Below are 20,310 nucleotides of genomic sequence, written 5' to 3'. Positions count from 1 at the left end.
ATAATGGGACTTCTAATACCTATGCATGATTTTCTTGTGAAATCTACTTGGGATCACACATGGGAATGCATGATGCAATTGTTTGTTTTTGCTTTATCTCTCATCCCCAATAAAACATATCTGTACTTAAAAAAAAAAAAAAAACACAGGTTGGCAGACTCTGCTATTTCTTTTATTTTATTTACTGAAATTAGCTGGTGTGTTGATATTTTAAATGATGTTTTAATATTTTAGCAGACTAGGCACACTAAATGAGACAGACTGAAGCTCATAAGCACCACATTCAGTCACAGTTCCTTGCTCAACAGAATAAAAGTCAAAATAGTTGGCTTAGTCTCTCTCTTATTTTGTTGTTGTTCCTCTCAGATCTCTAGGCAGAAGTTCAGTGTGGACCCTGCCATCTTCTTCTCATAATGCTTATCAAAGTTCTCGTTCATAGCCACAGTAAAATGGTTCTTCCAGTCTCCAGGCCTCCCTGTAGGACATCAAAGTTTGTGACAGACTCTGCACCCATTCCAACTAACCTTTCTATAGTGAATGGTTCCTAAGTCTACCCACGTGATTTTCCCATGAGGGAGGGTCCCTCAGTCCCACTCCCCCTGGTCTTCCCACTATGAATGGTCCCTCATTTCCACTCCACTTGGCTTTCTTACCACAAGGCACACAGCATCCTTATATTCCTTCCTCAAATGCTGCAGGCCCCACTGAGGTGCCCCACTGTGCTGAATCTTCTGCTCCAGGGTACACTCCTGGCTCTAGTGTACCCAACCCAAAGTCTACAGCTGGTTACCATCATGCACTTCCTGGGGGACATCATGTCTTATTTTCCCAGGGACAGTGAAAGACTTTACAAGATGTCAGTAACCTCATTGGAGAAGATATTTGTTGTTGGGTACCGGAAGTGACATTTAGATACTAGTGATCTTCTGCAAACTATTGTACCTTGTCAGCCCAACAAATGCTGTACTAATGAATTGTTTCTCTGAATTATCCTAGTACTTTATTTCTACTGGTTTCCTACCCTTTGACAAGAAGACTCATCTGAAATACTTGACAATAATGTCAAATTCTAGATTCCAACTGGCAACTAGTTAATTGGAATGTTCAGGAATGGGGTCACTATTTTTAAAGGTAATTTTGATACAGTCAGGAGAACTGGTATTAGGGAATTCCTAGTATAGCCTCCACTTTACTTTCTTGTTTATAACTTTTTGCAGCTATTTGTGCATGTATCTAGAATGTTAGCTTCTTGAGGACAGAAATAATGTTCATTTATGCATACATTCACACAACAGGCCTTTATGGAGTTTTTTTGAGGTATGAGTCTCTATACTAGGTTCTAGTGGAACAAAACTGAACACAGCATTCTCTTCAGGACACTCTATCATCTTATTTTGGAGACAGACATGAATACCAATAGTTACAAATCTAAGTACTAAGTGCTTAGCTAGGGTTTTGAACTACAGGGATAGACTAAAGATGAGTGTTCAAAGCTGCTCAGAGGATGCATGAGCCTTCAAGGGGAAGTTCATGGTTGAGCTGGGTATTCTAATCAAAGTGACCAGCACCAACAGCATCACCTGAGTACTTGAGAGAAAGGCAAATTTGAGGGCTACTCCTGGACCTATGGAATCAGTATCTCAGAGCAGAGACCAGCAATCAAAGCTTTAGCAAGGTCTGCAGGGGTTCTAATGTGACTAAAGTTTCAGAACCACTGACATTGGCTTTCAGCAAACAGGCAGGGTGAAGGCAGCAGAGGTTCAAAATTTAACTGAAATGAGTCACTTCTTCCTGAAAATTAGGTTGAAAATTATTTTAGCCTACAGGGCAGAAAATTTTTTAGAATTGAGTTCAGTGAAAGAAATGCCACCGACCTTTCCTCATGAATTTTGAGATGGAGTGATTGAATATGTGAGACGGTATCGCAGTTTGGTTGGCCATTGGATTATACTTCATTACATCAAATGAGGTATGGTGGATGATCTTGTTTATAACATCATCTGACAAAGTTTTCTCCAAGAATTCCAACACCTTGTGGATCTCCTGTTTTGGATTCTGACCATGGAAGTAAAAGGCATGGTGAAGAGGGAGGAAAGAAGAAGATCTTGGCCAATTAAACCGACACCTTGTTTAACAGAATAACATTGTCAGGAGGGTTTCTGGGGCTGACTCTAAGTCTCAGTGCCACTTACCTTTTTAATATCCTCATAGAAGAGATAGAGGATCTGGTCCGTGTCTTTTGCAGCCCACCATCCTTTCACATGGTCAAACCAGGACCCATAAGCAACTGGAAAACATCAGAACTCTGTTAGTTCCCATTACCGGGACAAAACCAAAGGCTATAAAATAAATTAACTCTCCTTTGAAATAGGCTTCTGTAACTTTCATTTTGGTTCCTTAATGAAGTGGAAATAATTTTCTACTAATAAAATTTGTCTATATTTATGGTGTAAAGCAGAGATTTATGGTACACGTTTGTAATATGTGACTTTGCACACATTGACTATGTCTTGTGACATGCCTTAAAACATTAGGCAATAAAATACTTCCCCTGTTCCGAGTAAACAGTGTTTATTTTCAGACTCAACTAATTCACACTATCAGATTCAGGGGTAGGGTCCTCCTGCTGCTTTCCCTGTATAGCTGTGCTATGCAGTTTGCAAGTTCCTGTTTGGAAAGCGATGCAGCAGCAGCAGAAAGAGAGGTGCCCTAGAGGAGAACTTCTATTTCCAGCTGAGGCTACATCTATGTGGTAAACTCGGGATGCATTTTCTTTTCACCAGTTGGTAAGAGAATGAGTGGACATGAGTTAGCCAGTGACATATTTTATCCCAGGGATGTTTTAGTGTCCCTGATAGGTTGTAACTTCTGGCAGCTTCCTGGCTTGGTTCTGGGCAGTCATTATAAACACAGGAGCTCTCTCTTTATTCAGGGTGAGCTATGTTGCAAGCATTGTGCTAAGTGGACGTGAAGATTTGTCTGGAGGATGATGGAAAACATTCTCCAGAGGAAAATGACCACAGACCAAGTGAGCAAGTGTGTGAAATGCTCTCTTTTGAATCACGACGAACAAAGATGTAAGTTTGCAGTGACTTGAAGTTTGGCACGTGTCATGGTGACTGGCATCTGTGTCAGCCAGGTTCTCCAGAGAAACAGAGCAATAGGCAAATCCAGAGGAGAATATATTAGTTCTTCCTTATGCACAGGGGATATATCACATGACCCCCAGCAGATGCCTGAAACCACAGATAGTACCAATTTATATTATAATAGTGTATATGTTTTTTCCTACACATACATGTGTATGTTAGTTTAATTTATATATTAGGCACTGTGAGTGAATTACAACAAAACTAATAATAAAACAGAGCTTTTATAACAATATTCTCTAATACATTCACATCTATGTGAATGTAATCTGCCTCTCTCTATCCTTTCTCTTGAAATACTGTAATATTTTTGGAATGGGGTTGATTGTGGGTGACTGAAACTGCAGAAAGGGAAACCAAGTATAAAGGGGACTCATCCATGTATATTTATGTGTGTGCATGTTTTATATATGTGCATAATATATATGTGTACACATATAATTTATTTTAAGCAATGTCTATGTAATATGTATTTATAGATAAATGTACATATATAATGTATATTATGTATAGATGTTTTATTTAAAGGAATTGGCTCCTGCAATTGTGAGTCTTGGCATGTTTTAAATCTGTAGGGGATGCTGGAAAATCAGGCAAGATTCGATATAACAGCCTTGAGGCAGAATCCTTTCTTTTGGAAACCTGAGTTTTTTTTTTTCTCTTAAGACCTTCAGGTGATTGCATAAAGACCACCCATATTATTAATACTTAACATTATCTCCATTTCTTAAAATCAACTGATTATAGACGTAAATCAGAACTACACAATTGGCACTTTCACAGAAACAATAGGATTGTTGTTTGATTAAATAAGTAGGTGTCACAATCCAGCCAAGTTGACACAAAAAAATGTAAGAAAATGCAGGCCTTGGGAAAAAATCATATAAAAAAAGAAGCTGGGATCCTCTCTTCCTCTGCTTCCTCCTACTTTTCCTGCTCTCAAAACTTCTCTGCATAAATATTGGAAATCTATTCACCTGGAGTCCTATGTAGATTTGTTATTTTTCTTATGTCCATCTGTCAGTCCGTTTTAATTTATGTTTCTAGAGAAAATGTTCTAATGAGGTTATCTCTCTTGATTCACTGGAGAGACATGCTTGATGGAAATTATTATTTATTGACTTTTCCACAGATATCTGTTTTTATTCAGGTCATGTTGTGGAAGTCACTTCATTTTGATTTTTCTTTTTCCTCAAAAGAATATGAATATGAATATGTCAGGACTGGTTATAATGAAGCTCAGGTCTATAACACACTTGCTCAGCGATAGTTAGGTTGCTCAAGGACTGGGAGCACTCAGCCTCACAATTCACCCACTTGGCTTATGGAAGTTTTAATTATTTGAGAGACGTTAATGAAATGGTGGAGACACCATGTAATTTTTGTCCATTTGTCTAGGTTCTGCTCACTGCAGTTATAATGAAATATTATAATCATGCTTCTGCATTAATGCTCATAAAAATATGTAAAGATGATCCTTACATCCTAAATCACTTTATGTAGCCATCTTGTCTTTCTTCTGTCTAGAGATTGTTGTTTTCATGAGATATTCTTCTTCTGTGAAGGGTTTGAGATCCTTGCCAATCTGATTTGACACCTGGTCAAATCTAGTCAATTGCTATTTTGAAAAGTGTGGTCCTAATTTGTTCACTGCTTCTCTGGAAGGTGTGATCTTGTTAGTAAGTGGATGAGAGGTCATGGCTGCTAATTCTAATGTGAGGTTCCTGCAGGTGAACAGGTCTAAGATTGTGCACTATGACCTATGGGAAAGGCTCTTTGTGGCTGTGCAGTGTATGACTTTTGTAACTAGACGTGGTGGCCTGGACATCCAATAACACTGCTAGACCAAATGGCAGGAGATCAACTCATGCCTTCCCCACTGCCAGGTCTTCCCATAGGAAATGTTGCCTCTTCTTATTTTGAAGTTGATTGTTTGAAACTCAAGTGAAGGATTTGGGGCTTTTTACCTTTGTCCCAAAACTTATGACCCCAGTTGACTTCAATTTACATTTGTATTCAATTTTGGAAAAATAGCTCTTCTACCTGGCGTCTCCAGTCCTAGATCATCAAGATAGGACCTCCTCAATCAGGATGGCCTTTTGTAATTTTCTCCTCCTGTTTACAGAGGTGCTTATTGTTAGAGTCTTCTGAAAGAGGGTACCAAAAAAATCAGTTTGAACTCACCTTTTCCTGATATGAATTTCTCATAAAATTCTTCTAAATTCTGAGGATCAGGCACAAAGGAAGCCATCCTATGAAAGTGGTAGTAGGACACCAGGCAATCCTTGGGATTTCTGGCCACATAGACAATCTGAAATCAAGGAGAGGGAAGGAAGCCATGGAGAGAAAAATAGATTGACATGAAATACTCTAAGTGAGTGTTTCAATACAATGGTAACTATATCCTATGAGTTTATAGCATTAGATACATTAGTTATCAATTAAAACATTAAACAAAAGAGCCTTTTTGACTCTGCAACCCTGATAGCCATGGAGAACACAAAGACAAATGAGAATGCCCCACTTCAGAGTGGTTATGAGGAACCACTCTTCCTGGTTATGCAGGAAATGAACACATTGTTAGGACAGCACTGTCAATCGTGGTTGGAATATGATGTGATATGCTGAGTAGTCATGAAGCCAGTGACAAAGCATTCCTGGGCATTCAGGGAACGGGCCATGAAATGGTGAGTTTCAGCTGTGTCTGAGTGAGTTGAAAGAAATTTTCCAGATTCACAGCAGGGGAAAGACTAGAGAGTGAGAAAACATTTTGGTGCATGCCATCTCATTTGGCTCTTATTAGGATTAGTGTTAGGTAAGGAGAGAACAGGTGTTATCCTTCAATAGAAGAAGTAAATGACCTTCAGAGAATTGGAAAGACTCCCACTAATTCATGCTTAGTACATGAGTGGGTCATGCCTGGTCACAAAAATTGGGACACTGAGTCCAGAGCTAGTTCCATGATATTTGTATGAGACTCACATGGAGGAATGTTTCAGACAGTTGTTTTCAAAGATTAGAGTGATTTTGTTGATGATATATATCTCACATTGTTAGCACAGAGGGGCATGGTGATGTGACCATTGGCAATTCAGTGTTGTTCAGTCTACGAATGCAGAACAGAGATGTTAACCCTTCCTATGTGCCCGACACTGTTTAGCTTGACAAATTGGGCATGATCAAGTCCCTGCCTGTCAGGAGCTCACAGTCTGATCAGTGAGGTAAGAAGAGAGAAAATTATAACTCAATGCGGTGAACAAAATGATGAGGCAAACACCTGCACAGATTCACCAATATAGATACATGAAACCCACACAGCCATGGGGACAGAGAAGCTTCCTATAGGAGGTCTCTATGAAAAGGCTGGAAGAACAAGTAGGAATTATGCAAGTAAAGATGAGGAGATGTGTGAGTCAGGTGGGAGCACATGGAAAGTGTGTGGATGCTCCATGTGTGAAAGGACCTGCAGGATTTCAGGAGGACTGTAGTGAGGATCAGGTATGGGAAGACCCTGGGGAGGAGATGGAGCAGGGTACAGACTGTCAAGGGCATGGAAGTCATATAGAGGATATGGAGGCGTCTTCATCCACCTGTGGAAGTGTTTATAGTAGGGAAATGCCTTAGTCAGATTTGTGTCTTAGGAAGAATAGAGGTTACAGAGAGGAGGGGTTGGAGGGGGCAGGTCTAGAGGCAGGCCGACAAAGTGAGAGGCAAAAGATAGCAGTGAGCTGACTTGGGTACAGTTGGTAGTGATACAGTGTAGTGCACAGATTAGAAGGATGGGAAGAATGAACTGGACTTTGTGACAGATCAGACACAGAGGTGAGGGGGATAAAAATGAGGACAGGTTTGAGCTTAGTCTACTGAGTAGATTATGGAGGTGTGGAAGCCTTGACAAGGAGCAGATTCTATACTTCTGCATCTGAGTCCAGGAGAGCATCTTCCAGTACTTTGGCAGGGCAAAGCAACAGGGTTTTATTTTTAAATGTGTTTCTCTTTATTTTACTCCCAATCTGCTCTCTGATTTGTAGCAGCACAGATTCAATTTTGGAAAATTTGACCAAGAATTTTTCATGAAATAGGATTAGAGGAAAAAGAATTTTGGAAAACACGGATGTTTGCAGATTTCAAATTTATGTAATCCTTGATTTTAAGTACTTCCTCTAAGAAAAATAGCAAATTACATTTTGTAAAATATTTTTCAAAGTATATTATTTTAAAAATTATCTTCAGTTGTATAGTTTGTATCACCAGGCTAAGAGAAGTTTGAAAATCCCACTCTTTTTACCTTGCAGTTTTCTTTCCAGATAGACGGTGGAATCAGATGTGAAGGGAGATGTGTTTTTATCAGTCTTGGTGAGGACATTTGAAGAGCAATCTCCAAATCTAGCAAGAAACAATTTGTATTCTTTATTTATTCTTGCCACTACACTCTGCCAAAATACTTGAATTCCATTTGTATCTTTGTCTAAAGAGTGATTATATTTTGTTTTATATTCATTGGAAATAGTAATTTTTTTTCCAGAAGGACATACAAAGCATCCAGTCCTGCCTAACCTTCTAGGAAACTTTTGCTTATTTCCTCTTATTCTCTCAGCTTTTAGACTTTCAGTTAAGCTCTTTCTCACCCTCAATGAATTCTGGGAATGTTTATGATATATCATTATTCTTTTCCTTTCTCTTTTTGTCTCTCTTTCATTTCTCAGAAATCACACCCATCCTTTTACAATAGGCTGTCATTCTTGGAAAATCTTTGAATTTACATTTGTGTCTTAATCTAAAGAGTGGTTTAATTTATTTTCACTTTTTTTCATGGAAGACAATAGCTGTCTATCCCAAACACATGTAAAGGATTTTTCCTTCTGAAAGCCTTCTAAGAGGTCTGTCTTTATTTCATGTTACTCACCAGGTTTTACACTCTGAAGAAACCTTTTTAGCTCCCACAATTAATTCTGGGAATGCCCATGGTATATCCCCCCTACTTCTCCTCCTTTTTAATCAGAAATCACACCTGTCCTTTTACAATAGGTGATTGCTGATTTCTGGCCTTTCTACTGATTCAAACATATGAAGGAGAATACAAAGGAGAGGGAGTGTTCTTTATCATAACATTGGGAAGTAGAAATATGAGAAAGAGAATGAAAATCTTATTGGGAAGCTAAAGGCCACCAGCTAAGAACAGGAAGAAGCCCTGAAGACCCAATCTAGGGTTTGACTCGTTGGCCTGTGATCAATTTCACCTCATGAAAGACATGGGCTACCTCTGGCTACCATGGAAGCTCTGTCAAAGATAGTACACATTGCTCTGGAATCTTGAAGTGACAGTACTTTCTGTTTTGGTGCTTATTACTCACCTGATTTTTCTTTATGGGGAAATTTCAGTTCAAGGAAAGGATGTCTATGTAGAGAAGGGACTCTTTTGCATTTCTCCACATCACCATCATTTTGAATCATGTCTAAAATTTCTTGCATCCAATGTGTCCCTGAAAATATTTGAAATAGTTCTTTAATTTTAGTCAACTGAACTTTTATTTTAAGCTATTGAGTATTTTGAAGAAAGGCAGCAACATGAGAGCACTTTAAAATTAGATCAATGTTGTCAAGGCAAAAATGAAAACTTTTGTGTTGTACCTGCATCTGTCTATCTATCTATCTATCTGTCTGTCTGTCTATCTATCTATCATCTCTCTATGTATCTATCTATGTATCTATGCATGTATGTATGTATGTATGTCTCTATCAATCAATCATCTTTTTAGTATTTAATTTCTCAACTATCATGTTTGAGTGAACAATTTCCATGTTTCCTGTATTATGACACTTCATGCCTAAAAATGCTGTATCTCCCAATATGACATTCTCTTATCATGGTTACTCAATATTTCTCATCACATCTAGTTTATAATAAATCCTTAATAACATGAGATACTCAAACTACATTAACTTTTTAAAAATTGTGTCATAATGTTATTAATCACTTTTTCCCAATTAAGATGCATTGGCTGCATTACTTTTGCTGCCCTTTTTGTCTCAGCTTAGAATCATCCTTCCATATTTTTTCTTCATGACACTGATTTTTGTTCTACTTTCACATTGATTTTTGAACAGATCAGCCAGTTGCCCTGTAGTACTCCACACATTCTTGATTTGTCTGATTATTTCTTCACAGTATATTTTTGTTCCTCTGTTTCCTCTATTTGCCATAAACTGGAATCCAGGTCTTGGTTAGGTTCTGGTGAACATTTTTGGCGGATTTCTCAGGCAATGCTTGGTACTTCTTGTACCATGACAAGATGTACATATGTCTGATTGCCTCACTGCTAGTGATACTACTGTTCATCATCCAGTTTTGTAGGTGACCACCAGGTCACTCATTGTTAAGGTCCATATTTCCATTTGGTTTTAGGAATGAAACTGTATAGTGACATTTCAGTACCATGTGACCAGCCAGTTACTCTCAGATTTTATCTAATTATTTTAGGATTCATACATTAATGATCCTACTTTAATTTTTATTGTGGGTTTCAAATTGTTTATTTTCTAATCTCATCACTTCTCTATTTATTAGGTAGCTCTTCATATAAAGAGCTTTCCCTCATAAATTAGGGAAGAACTACAATTCTTCTAAATTCTTTTTCTTAACTAATTCTTTTTAGTCTAAGAGATGAATAATGGTTATCTTTAACCATAATACATAAGTTTTTCTGTCTTTTTCTTTTTTTCATCATTATGGAATCATGTTTTTTGAAATAAACTTCAGTGTGGTAAAAATTACACAGAACAGAATGTACCTATTATAAATGTAGAGTTTAATGAAATTTGACAAATGTATGTAGCCATTACCATAGTCAAGAGTAGAACCTTGTGTCTACTGCAATCAGTCATTCCTTTCCTCACTTTTGACTCCATGAAACTGCTGATCTATTTTTTTGTCAATATAAATTAGATTTACACATTGTTGAAATTCATATAAATGAAACCATACAGTATGTCCTCATGTGTCTGAATTTTTTCACACACCCTCTTTATTTTGGGATTCATTTATGTTCCTGTATATATCTGTAGTTCTTTTTATTACTGAGAACAGCTCAATTTTATGGATAAGCAATGATTTGGTTTTTCATTTATATGATAATAAAAATTAGGTTTTCTTCAGTGTTGGGCTATTTTTGAATAAGTCTGCTATAATATTTGTGTACAAGTTTTTTGATGAACACAGATTTTTATTTTGGGGGTGGGGGTGAATCTCTAGGATTGGAATTGCTGGGTTGTGTGTTAGGTGCATGTTTAGTTTTATAAGAAACCATTGAGCATTAATACCATGTTACATCCTCCCCAACAGTGCATGGGAATTTCAGTTGCTCCGTGTCCTTATCAACACTTGGTATTTTCAGGTTTTTAGTCATTTGAAGTGGTGTGTAGTGGTATTTCATGATAGTATTAAGTCACATTTTCTCATGATAAATGATGTAGAGTATCTTGTTTTGTGTTTATTGCTTAATAGTGGAGCTTTTTCGGTGATAAGTTTTTACATCTTTTGCCCACTTTAACACATGCTTTTTGTTTTTTTGTTTTCAGTTGTAACAGTTCTTTATACCTTTTGGCCAGATATATGTATTATGAATATTTTCTCTCCAACTGTGTCGCATATTTTTATTTTTTTAACTGGGTCTTTAGACTTTGATGAAGTCTAATTTATATTGAACTTAGACCAAAATAAAGCTTGGAACAGAAGAAAGAATTAAAAAAATACTGTTGTAAACTTTTTACATAACACACAAAATAATATAATATTAGTTAAACATAGACTATGATAAGATAGAGATGCATACTGTAAACCCTACGGTACCTGTTAGTAAAATAAAACCAAGAGGTATTACCAGAAATGGCAAATGGAATTCTAAAAAACAGTCAATCCAAAAAAGGCAGGAAAAGAGTAACAAAGGAATAAAGGTGGAAATATAGAAAATAAATAGTAAGGTGGTAGATTTACAGTCAATTTTGCAGATAATTGTAGACTAGTTCCCAATTATTTGCAAAGGTATATTTCAACACCCACATTGAATGCTTGAAATTAGATTGTACCATTTTATACACTATGTGTTATATATAACTATGATGAAATTTAATCATAAATTAGAAATGGTAAGAGATTAACAACAAATAACAATAAAATATAATCTTTATAGAAAAGTGCAGCATCACTAATCTTACACTTTAGGACCATTATTACATAAAATGAGGGTGCTCAAGAGCACAAGTCCTATAATACTATGACAGTCAATCTAATATACTAGATAACTACTAAGCTACTAATGAGCAGGTGACATAGAAGCCAGGCAAAGGAATGAGTCACATCCCAGGAGGGATGGAGATGGTGACCCAAAATTTCATTATGCTACTCAAGGCAACATGTGATTTAAAATGTATGAATTGTTTTTGAAATTTTTCATTTTATGTTTTCAGACCACAACTAGCTACAGATAACTGAAACCACAGAATGGAAAACTGTGAATAAATGAGAACTATTTTATTAAATAAAATTTTACAAGCAACCCCAATTAGAGTGTACGTTACACATAAACCATGATAGGCTGAAAGTAAAAGAACAGAAAAATATGTACCATACAAATAATAAATATAAACTAGTTGGAATAACTATATTATAAGGGAACAAGTATTTTACTAAGGATAAGGAGAAACATTTCATAATGATGAAAAGGTTAATTCATCAAGGCAAAATATTCTTGCATGTGTGCATACTTAAATAACAAGGCTTCCACATACATAAAGCAAATATGTAAAAGTTAAAAGGAGAAATAGACAAGTTAATAATTATAATTAAATATTTCAATACTTCTGATTCAGTAATTGTTAGAATAAGTAGAAAAAATAAGTACAAATTTTGAAGACCTTAACCATATTATCAGCCAGCTTGACCTAAAGATATTTTTAGAACACTCAAACATCCTACTCTACCCAACAGTACCAGAACCCACATTCTTTTCAAGTGCATATGAAACTTTTAAAACTATAAACCATGAGATGGGATTTAAACAAAAATTCTCAAATAAATCTAAGACAATTGGAATTATACAGAACATGCTATTTGAATACAATTGGAATTAAATTAGAAATCAACAACAAATATATTCACAATTATTTAGAAATTAAGCAATATAATTCTAAATAACATATGACTGTAAAGGATATTAAAAAATACCATGAATGGAATGATAATAAAAACAGCCTATTACAATTTGTGAGAAGAAGTTAAAGTAGCACTTGAAGAGAGATTTTTTAAACGAATTTTATGCATTTTATATATGCAGGTATGTTTATGCATATGTAGGTATATGAAAGATCTACAATAAATAGTCTAAAGTTTCAACATACCAACATTAAAAAGTAGAGGAAATTAAGCTCAAATTGGGAACCTCCTCTACCTGATAAGGGACACCTCTAAAAAATCCACATTTTTTAATAATGTAATGGAAACATCATAGATTTCTAAAATACTAAGGAGCTTAATAAAAAAAGTCACTTAACCTGCTAAGGAAATTTAGTGAGGTCACAATAAGATATGCAGTCAATATACAAAACTATTATCTTTCAACATTCCAGCAACACACAATTGGAACATGACATTTAAAAAATACCACTGATAAAATAAATAGCACCTGAAAACATGAAATATTCAGAAATAGATTTAACAAAGCTGTGGACGATTTGAAAGTGAAAACACTACGAGAGAAGTTGTATAAGAATTAAATAAATAAGGAAGCATACCATATCTATCGATCAAAAGAATCAATATTTTTAAGATATCAGCTGTTTCAAAATTAATCTATAAATTCAATTCAATCTCAATCACAAACTGACAAATTGATTCCAAGATTTATATGAAAATATAATTGTCATTAGAAGCCAATATTTTTGATAGAAAGAGTAAAGTGATGGGGTTTATATGAGTTGATTTCATGACATTTAAATCAGCTTCAGCATTCAAAAGACTGTGATATTGTTGTAAGGATAGACATAAAGAATTGACACTTACTTAGTGCCACATGCAAAAAAGTCAAAGTGCAATGCATCAGACCTGAAAAAATTAAAATTAAATCTATAAAACTATGGAAGTATAGATAGGAGAATAGCTTCAAACTTTAGGTTAGGCAACAATAATTTGGGGAAAAAATGGAAAGCTCTACCCTTTATGGTTTGCATTTAATGTAAGTTTGCACATATGTTATAAACTCTGTAACATGTTATCCTTTAAGAAATTTAAGAATGAGAAAAATTGTCTATGATATTCTCTCATGTTATTATTATTTCTGACATTCCTTATTCCTTTGTGTAACAGGTCTATATTTCATTACTATCATTTTCTGTTACACTGAAGAAATTTCTTTAACATAACTTATTTATTTATTTTTAGAGCAGCTATGCTGGCAACACATTCTCTCAGCTTTTCTCTATCTGAGAAAAAGTGTATGACCTTTATTTTTAAGTAACATTTTAAAATATAATTTTTACTGGGTATATGGAATTCTAGGTTGAAAAGTTTGTGGTAACAAATTACCACACATCTAATAAGTTAAAACAACACCTGAATATTAGGTCACAGTTTCTGTAGGTTAGAAGTTGGGCTTAACATGGCTGGTGCTCTGTTTAGGGTCTCACTAGGCTAAAATCAAGCTATCAGCTAGGGCTGCCATTCTCATCTGGGACTTCAGGGTGTTTTGCCAAGCTCCTAGATGCCAACAGAATTCAGTTGCTTGTGGCTGCAGTATTGAGATAACTGTTTCATTGATACTTTCTCTTCTCATCTTTTAGTCTATAATCATGCATTAAACTTTTGTTATGCTTTAAATTTCTCAGACTTTCTGCTCTGCCACATCTCTCTGACTTCCTCTTTGCTTTGAAGAGTTCATGTGATTCCACTGAGTCCATCCAGATAGTCCAAGATAATCTCCCTAGTTTAATATCAGCTGATTAGTTACTTTAATAGCAGCTGCAAAATCTCTTTGGGAATGTAATATGAAATAACTGTAGATGTAATAACAGAGGACTAATGTCATGGGGACCACAATTCTGCCCGTCATATCCTGATTGGAGCACAGAAGTCTCACAACTTTGTATAATCTCTAGGAATTATATGACTAATAGTTTTCTGTTAGTTCCTTGACTAATCTTATGGAGCTGGGCTCTATGCAAGTGCAGTCTACCATTCAACAATAGACTAAAAGAGTCTTCTCTGAAGATATCTAAAGATATTTATTTGTGTAGTTCATTTTCTCTGGTGCTCTACCCTGCAAATAACAGCCACTTCAACCTCTCAGAACTCCTATATCTGGCTCTTGAACTCAATGAGTTTGTTATGACTCTTTCTTTTGCTCCCTATAACTAAACCCTGTTCAGAAAGCATCTTCAGACTGAAGTCTGAGACAATTGTTATCCAAGGTCAGAAACCAGTGGTTTAATATATTTTGTCCAGCTTTCCTTTTGATTATCACCAGAGTACACATCCAATCTTGTCTCTTCAGCATGGCTGAACAGGAGGTTTTTATTTAATGTTCTCCCAATCAGTTAGAAGTCATTCTTTTGGATGCTCAAACTGTGCCAAATGTGGCCATTGTGAGCCCTTTCCCATTGGTTCTTGTATCCTTCTACGTGTCCCCATTAATTTTTTCTGGTTATTTTGTGTGCTTTATTTTTTACAGATATTTAATAAAAACAAACAATTCTGGGAATATATACTGATCACTTACTCCTTCAAAAAGAAGATGCAGTACATTCACCTTGCATATTCTATTCCCAAGAGGGGGATCAACAATTCTCCTAATAGCTGTGGTTCCTTCTAACGGAGAATGACCTATCAAAAATGACCTCTGGGCATTAGGTGTGCCCATTGTTACTAGGATGTATTCCAGTCTAGGAATTTTTAGAGAAGAATTAGAAATCTAAGGCATTTTAAATCAAGGTCAATCATTGGGCTTCCCCAAATGACATTTATTTGGTAAAGAACAGGAAATTCGTGACTGACATCCTCCAAGAAGTTTAGAGGATTAGAAAATCAACTTGTGTTTAATATCTGGGATAATAGATTAATATTTGGAGTATGACATGTTTTTAGCAGGCTGCCTTGAGGGTTGATGTTTAAAAAGGCCATATGTTTTTCAATTTATTGACCTTATATTTGATGTATGCTATGGGTTCTGGAATGGGAGCATTATCTGCCCTACTCCCAAGGCATTTAAAAATCTTTTCTGTTATCTTCAAAGAGTGCTGTTGGAAATTGTTACCCTAAGGATCAGGAATGCTAAATGTCCTGCAACACCAAAGAACAGATCTCCATAATGTGGAATTGTTTCTCTCCAAATCCCAATCATGTTTCATTGATCAATACAGATTATGCAATAATTTCACATGAAAATATTGAATATTTTTATGTTCTGAAACACTTACCTGACTTTGGGTAAGTTGCCAGGATAAGATCATCAGGTCTGGCTGGGAAATTATAGATTTTATCCCACGATTCTTTTGAAAATACTGGCAAAGGGACTCCATCTACTTCCAGGATGTTAAATAATTCTGGCTTTTTTTCCATAGTGGGAGCATTTTTCTCAGTCTTCGCTATTGGGAATCTGGGATGGGTATGATTGACTCTAATTAAAATTTTTTAAAATGTTGTTTCATGGCTCATAATATGGGTTATTATCTTACTGCCATTGATTAGAATAATATAAAGTAAGTGAAAGCTAACATAAACATGCAAACAATTTACTCTAAGTAACTTAATTATTTAATCTTCATAGCAACCACATAAAATAGGTATTTTTCCTCTTTTTTCTAGATGTGGAAACTTAAGTCATTATAAGTTTAAGTAATTTGATAAAAGTAAAATAATCAATACCTGTTGGTGCTGAGATTTATAACCAAATAGTCTTTTTTCTATGCATGACCTAACAACTGTATTACCTGTTAATAGGAAATATAATGGGTTATGTGTCATATATTGCTTCATTGTCTTCAAGATATTATTTTGTACAATTAGAAGCAAGACCATTACATTGAAGAAAACTCAAAACAATGGTTTTAAGGAACATTCTATACTCTATTTTCTTGAATAGTTTTCACAGGGAAAATCTTCAAACAACATAGTTTTATGTAGTTTTTTTTCATTCATGGAATCATTTTTGAAATATCAGCCATGAGTTACAGCATAAAAAACTCTCATGTACCCATGTACCCCAAAACTCTCATGTCTACTAACTCTGGAAAGTTGGAATTAAGTTGGGGTATGATATGGTTTGGCTGTGTCCCCACTCAAATCTCATCTTGAATTCCCATGTGTTGTGGGAGGGACCCAGTGGGAGGTAACTGGATTGTGGGGACTGGTCTTTCCCATGGAGTTCTCATGGTGGTGGAGAGGTCTCCTGAGATCTGATGGCTTTATAAGGGGGAGTTCCCTGCACAAGCTCTTTTTTTCTTTGCCTGCTGCCATTTATATAAGATATGACTTGCTGCTCCTTGTCTTATGCCATGACTGTGAGACTTCCCCCACCACATGGAAACTTAAGTCTGTTACACCTCTTTATTTTTTAAATTGCCCAGTCTCAGATATGTCTTTATCAGCAGCATGAAAAGGGACTAATACAAAAAATTTGTACTAATAGAGTGGGGTGCTGCTGTAAATAACTGAAAATGTAAACTTGACTTTGGAACTGGGTAACAGGCAGAGGTTGGACCAGTTTGGAGGGTCAGAAGAAGACAGGAAAAATGTGGGAAAGTTTGGAACTCCCTAGAGACTTGTTGAATGTCCTTTACAAAAATGCCAATAATGATATGGACAATGAAATCCAGTCTGATGTGGTCTCAGATGGGGATGAGAAACTTGTTGGGAACTGAAGTAAAGGTCACTTTTGGTATGGTTTAGCAAAGAGAATGGTGGCATTTTGCCCGTCCCAAAAATCTGTGGAACTTTGAACTTGAGAAAGATGATTTAGGGTATCTGGTGGAATAAATTTCTGAACATCAAAGAATTCAAATGTGACTTGGTTGCTGTTAATGGCATTCAGTTTTATAAAGGAAGCAGAGCATAAAAGTTTGGAAAATTTGCAGCCTGACAATGCAATAGAAAAGAAAATCTCACTTTTGTGGGAGAAATTCAAGCCAGCTGTGTAAATCTGCATAAGTAATGAGGAACTGAATGTTAATCTCCAAGACAATGAGAAAAATGTCTCCAGGGCATGTCAAAAGTCTTCATGGCAGGCCCTCCCATCACAGGCCTGGAGGCCTGGGAGGAAAAAATGGTTTTGTGGACTGGGCCAAGGGTCCTGTGTTGCATGCAGCCTAGGGTCTTGGTGCTCTGCTTCCCAACTGCTCCAGCCATGGCTGAAAGGAGCCAACACAGAGCTCAGACCATGGCTTCATGGGGTTTAAGCCTCAAGCTTTGGAAGTTTCCACATGGTGTTGATCCTGTGGGTGCATAGAAGTAAAGAAATGAGGTTTGGGAACTTCTGCCTAGATTTCAGAAGATGTTTGGAAACACATGGATGCCCAGGCAGAAGTTTGTTGCAAGGGGTGAGCCCTCAGGGAGAACCTCTGCTAGAGCAGTGCAGAAGGGAAATGTGGGATCAGAGCTATCACACAGACCACTGGGGCACTGACTAGTGGTGCTGTGAGAAGCGGGCCACCACTGTTCTCCAGACCCCAAAATGGTAGATCCATTGACAGCTTGCACTGTGCACCTGGAAAAGCTGCAGATGCTCAAGGCCAGCCCATGAAAGCAGCCAGTAGGGAGGCTGTACCCTGCAAAGTCACAGGGTTGGAGCTGCCCAAGACTGTGGGATCCCACCTCTTGCATCAGCATGACCTGGAAGTGAGACATAGAGTCAAAGGAGATCATTTTGGAGCTTTAAGATATGACTACCCCACTGGATTTAGGACTTGCATGGGGCCTGTAGCCCCTTTGTTTTGGCCAATTTCTCCCATTTGGAATGGGTGTATTTACCAAATGCCCGTACCTACATTGTATCTAGGAAGTAACTAACCTTCTTTTCATTTTACAGGATTATAGGTGAAAGGGATTTGCCTTGTTTCAGATGACACTTTAGACTGTGGACTTTTGAGTTAATACTGAAATGAGTTAAGACTTTGGGGTCTATTGGGAAGGCATGATTGGTTTTGAAATGTGAGGACATAAAATTTGGGAGGGGCCAGGGGTGGAATGATATTGTTTGGCTCTGTCTCCACCCAAATCCCATTCTGAATTTCCACATGTTGTGGGAGAGACCTGGTGTAATGTAACTGCATCATGTGGGCAGGTCTTTCCCATGGAATTCTTGTGATGCTGGGTAGGTCTAAGTAGATCTAATGGTATTATAAGGGGGCATTCTCCTGCACAAGCTCTTTATTTCTTTGTTTCCTGCCATCTATATAAGACATAACTTGCTCCTCCTTGCCTTCCGCCATGATTGTGAGGCTTCCCAGCCATGTGGGATCATAAGTAGATGTTAAGCCTCCTTCTTTTATAATTTGCTGGGAGTATGTCTTTATCAGCAGCATGAAAATGGACTAATACAGTAAATATGTGGAATATTTAATCTTTCTGTACACATTGAGGCTCTTTGTCCCATTTGGAAGGAGAAAAGGAAGCCTTTCAGAATCAGACATGTATTAGTTTGCAGAAAAGAACTTATGCATTGAGATTAAAGAAGTATTTAGGGTCAGAGTGACATAATAAATGCAAAATTTGTACAATTAAAGGCATTAAAGGCATTGTAAAATGCCTTTAATGTAGTTGACATTGAATAAGTGTTAATCCCTCATTCTTCATTGTGAGAGAAAATAATAAACATATGTCAAAATATCCAGAGAAATGTATATCTTTAGTTTTTTAATCAGTGTTCTTAAAAAAGTAGTTTCCATGGGGACATGAACTTGAGGGCTTTCTGGAAATAGTGAAACAGGTTTCTTTCTTGCAGAATGTCTTTGATCATTGAATTCATCAGTTGGGATTTTGAATCCTTAAAAAAGGCATGAAGTTGGTAGCACTTCCAAGTCCTGTAAGTTTTTTATTTTTAAAAAATAGAGTTTTCATAGACTTGGAATTCTTGAAAATATACTCTGGGTAATTCTGACCATGTGAATATGCAAAAGCAGTGGATGGCTGCAGTGCCCAGGTGGCCCCCTGGCCCCATACTGAAACAACCTTTTGTCTTGTATTCAATCCATTCCAAAGAAATATGCATAATTTCACTTACTTTGTGCACTAGAACTAGGTGGAGTGACTTGTTATGTGTTTCATTTCAAGGTGCACAGTCTCTTTTTCCATGAATGTGGTATTTGCGATGCTTAGCCATTTTTCAAAGCAGAACCAAGTGTCAGTTTTGCTTTATTTTGCATTTCCCGAGTTGGGAATGCAAAATAAAATTTTTCTTTCCACCATTACTCTAGGAACTCTCCTTCATCAATTATAAGGCTAAATCCACCAGAGAATATACATTAAGCAGAATAAAGAGAATGTATGCAGCCCACCTATGCTCAGATCCTAGAAGTTTGGGTTCCTGCCTGTGTCCCATATTTGCAGTCCTGCCCAGGTGGTCTCATTGGCAGGCAAAACATGCCCTGGAAGCATCTTTGAACAGATGCTTAAGATTACCCATCAATTCTCCTTCAATATCATAGGCAATGTTTATCTGCTCACATGGGCAAACTTGTGAAGCAATTTGTTGCTTGAATAATGGCTATCATCTAGGGTAATATAATAGTAAAACACATGAGGGTCTTCTAATTGGACAATTATTTCATAGGAGTTCCCCTGAAGTCAGGTAATCTTTGTTTAAAAATATTTGGAAGATGTGGACTTCCCCAAATCATAGTTCTCCTATTAACATAGATATTCATACTTCTCTTACTGTTGGTTGGCAGGTTTGGGCTCCATCAATTAATTTAACCATTTGAACTAATTTAACTTATGGGAGAAATTTAAATTTCAAAGGTTAATTGAAGTTTGTGACATCATAGTCAGTTTGGAATATTTTGGAGTTAATTATTTTTTCAAAGTAAACATCACCAAGCAAAATTAAATCAGATGATTGAAGGAAGTCTCTGTTCCTAACAGAGGTTGAGTAACCATTGGATTTCTCTTCAGATAAAA

At 36.5% G+C, this 20,310-nt stretch overlaps 1 protein-coding gene across 1 annotated transcript; it reads right to left on the bottom strand.

The window, feature by feature from the left end:
• Window positions 1–362: 362 nt before the first annotated feature.
• Window positions 363–19,732, bottom strand: LOC100459096 (sulfotransferase 1C3-like). The gene is made up of 8 exons (XM_009236883.3): window positions 19,689–19,732; window positions 15,615–15,793; window positions 8,504–8,632; window positions 7,438–7,535; window positions 5,334–5,460; window positions 2,193–2,287; window positions 1,875–2,055; window positions 363–475 (listed from the first exon to the last, which is right to left on the bottom strand). Exons 1-8 carry the CDS (start codon window positions 19,730–19,732, stop codon window positions 363–365), a joined length of 966 nt encoding a protein of 321 aa, XP_009235158.3.
• Between the last annotated feature and the right edge of the window lie 578 nt (window positions 19,733–20,310).

This window comes from Pongo abelii, chromosome 12, assembly GCF_028885655.2.
Source record: "Pongo abelii isolate AG06213 chromosome 12, NHGRI_mPonAbe1-v2.0_pri, whole genome shotgun sequence".
NCBI classification, from domain to species: Eukaryota; Metazoa; Chordata; class Mammalia; order Primates; family Hominidae; genus Pongo; species Pongo abelii.
Note: the sequence above shows the minus strand (reverse complement) of the source record. Positions and strands in the feature narration are given on the sequence as shown.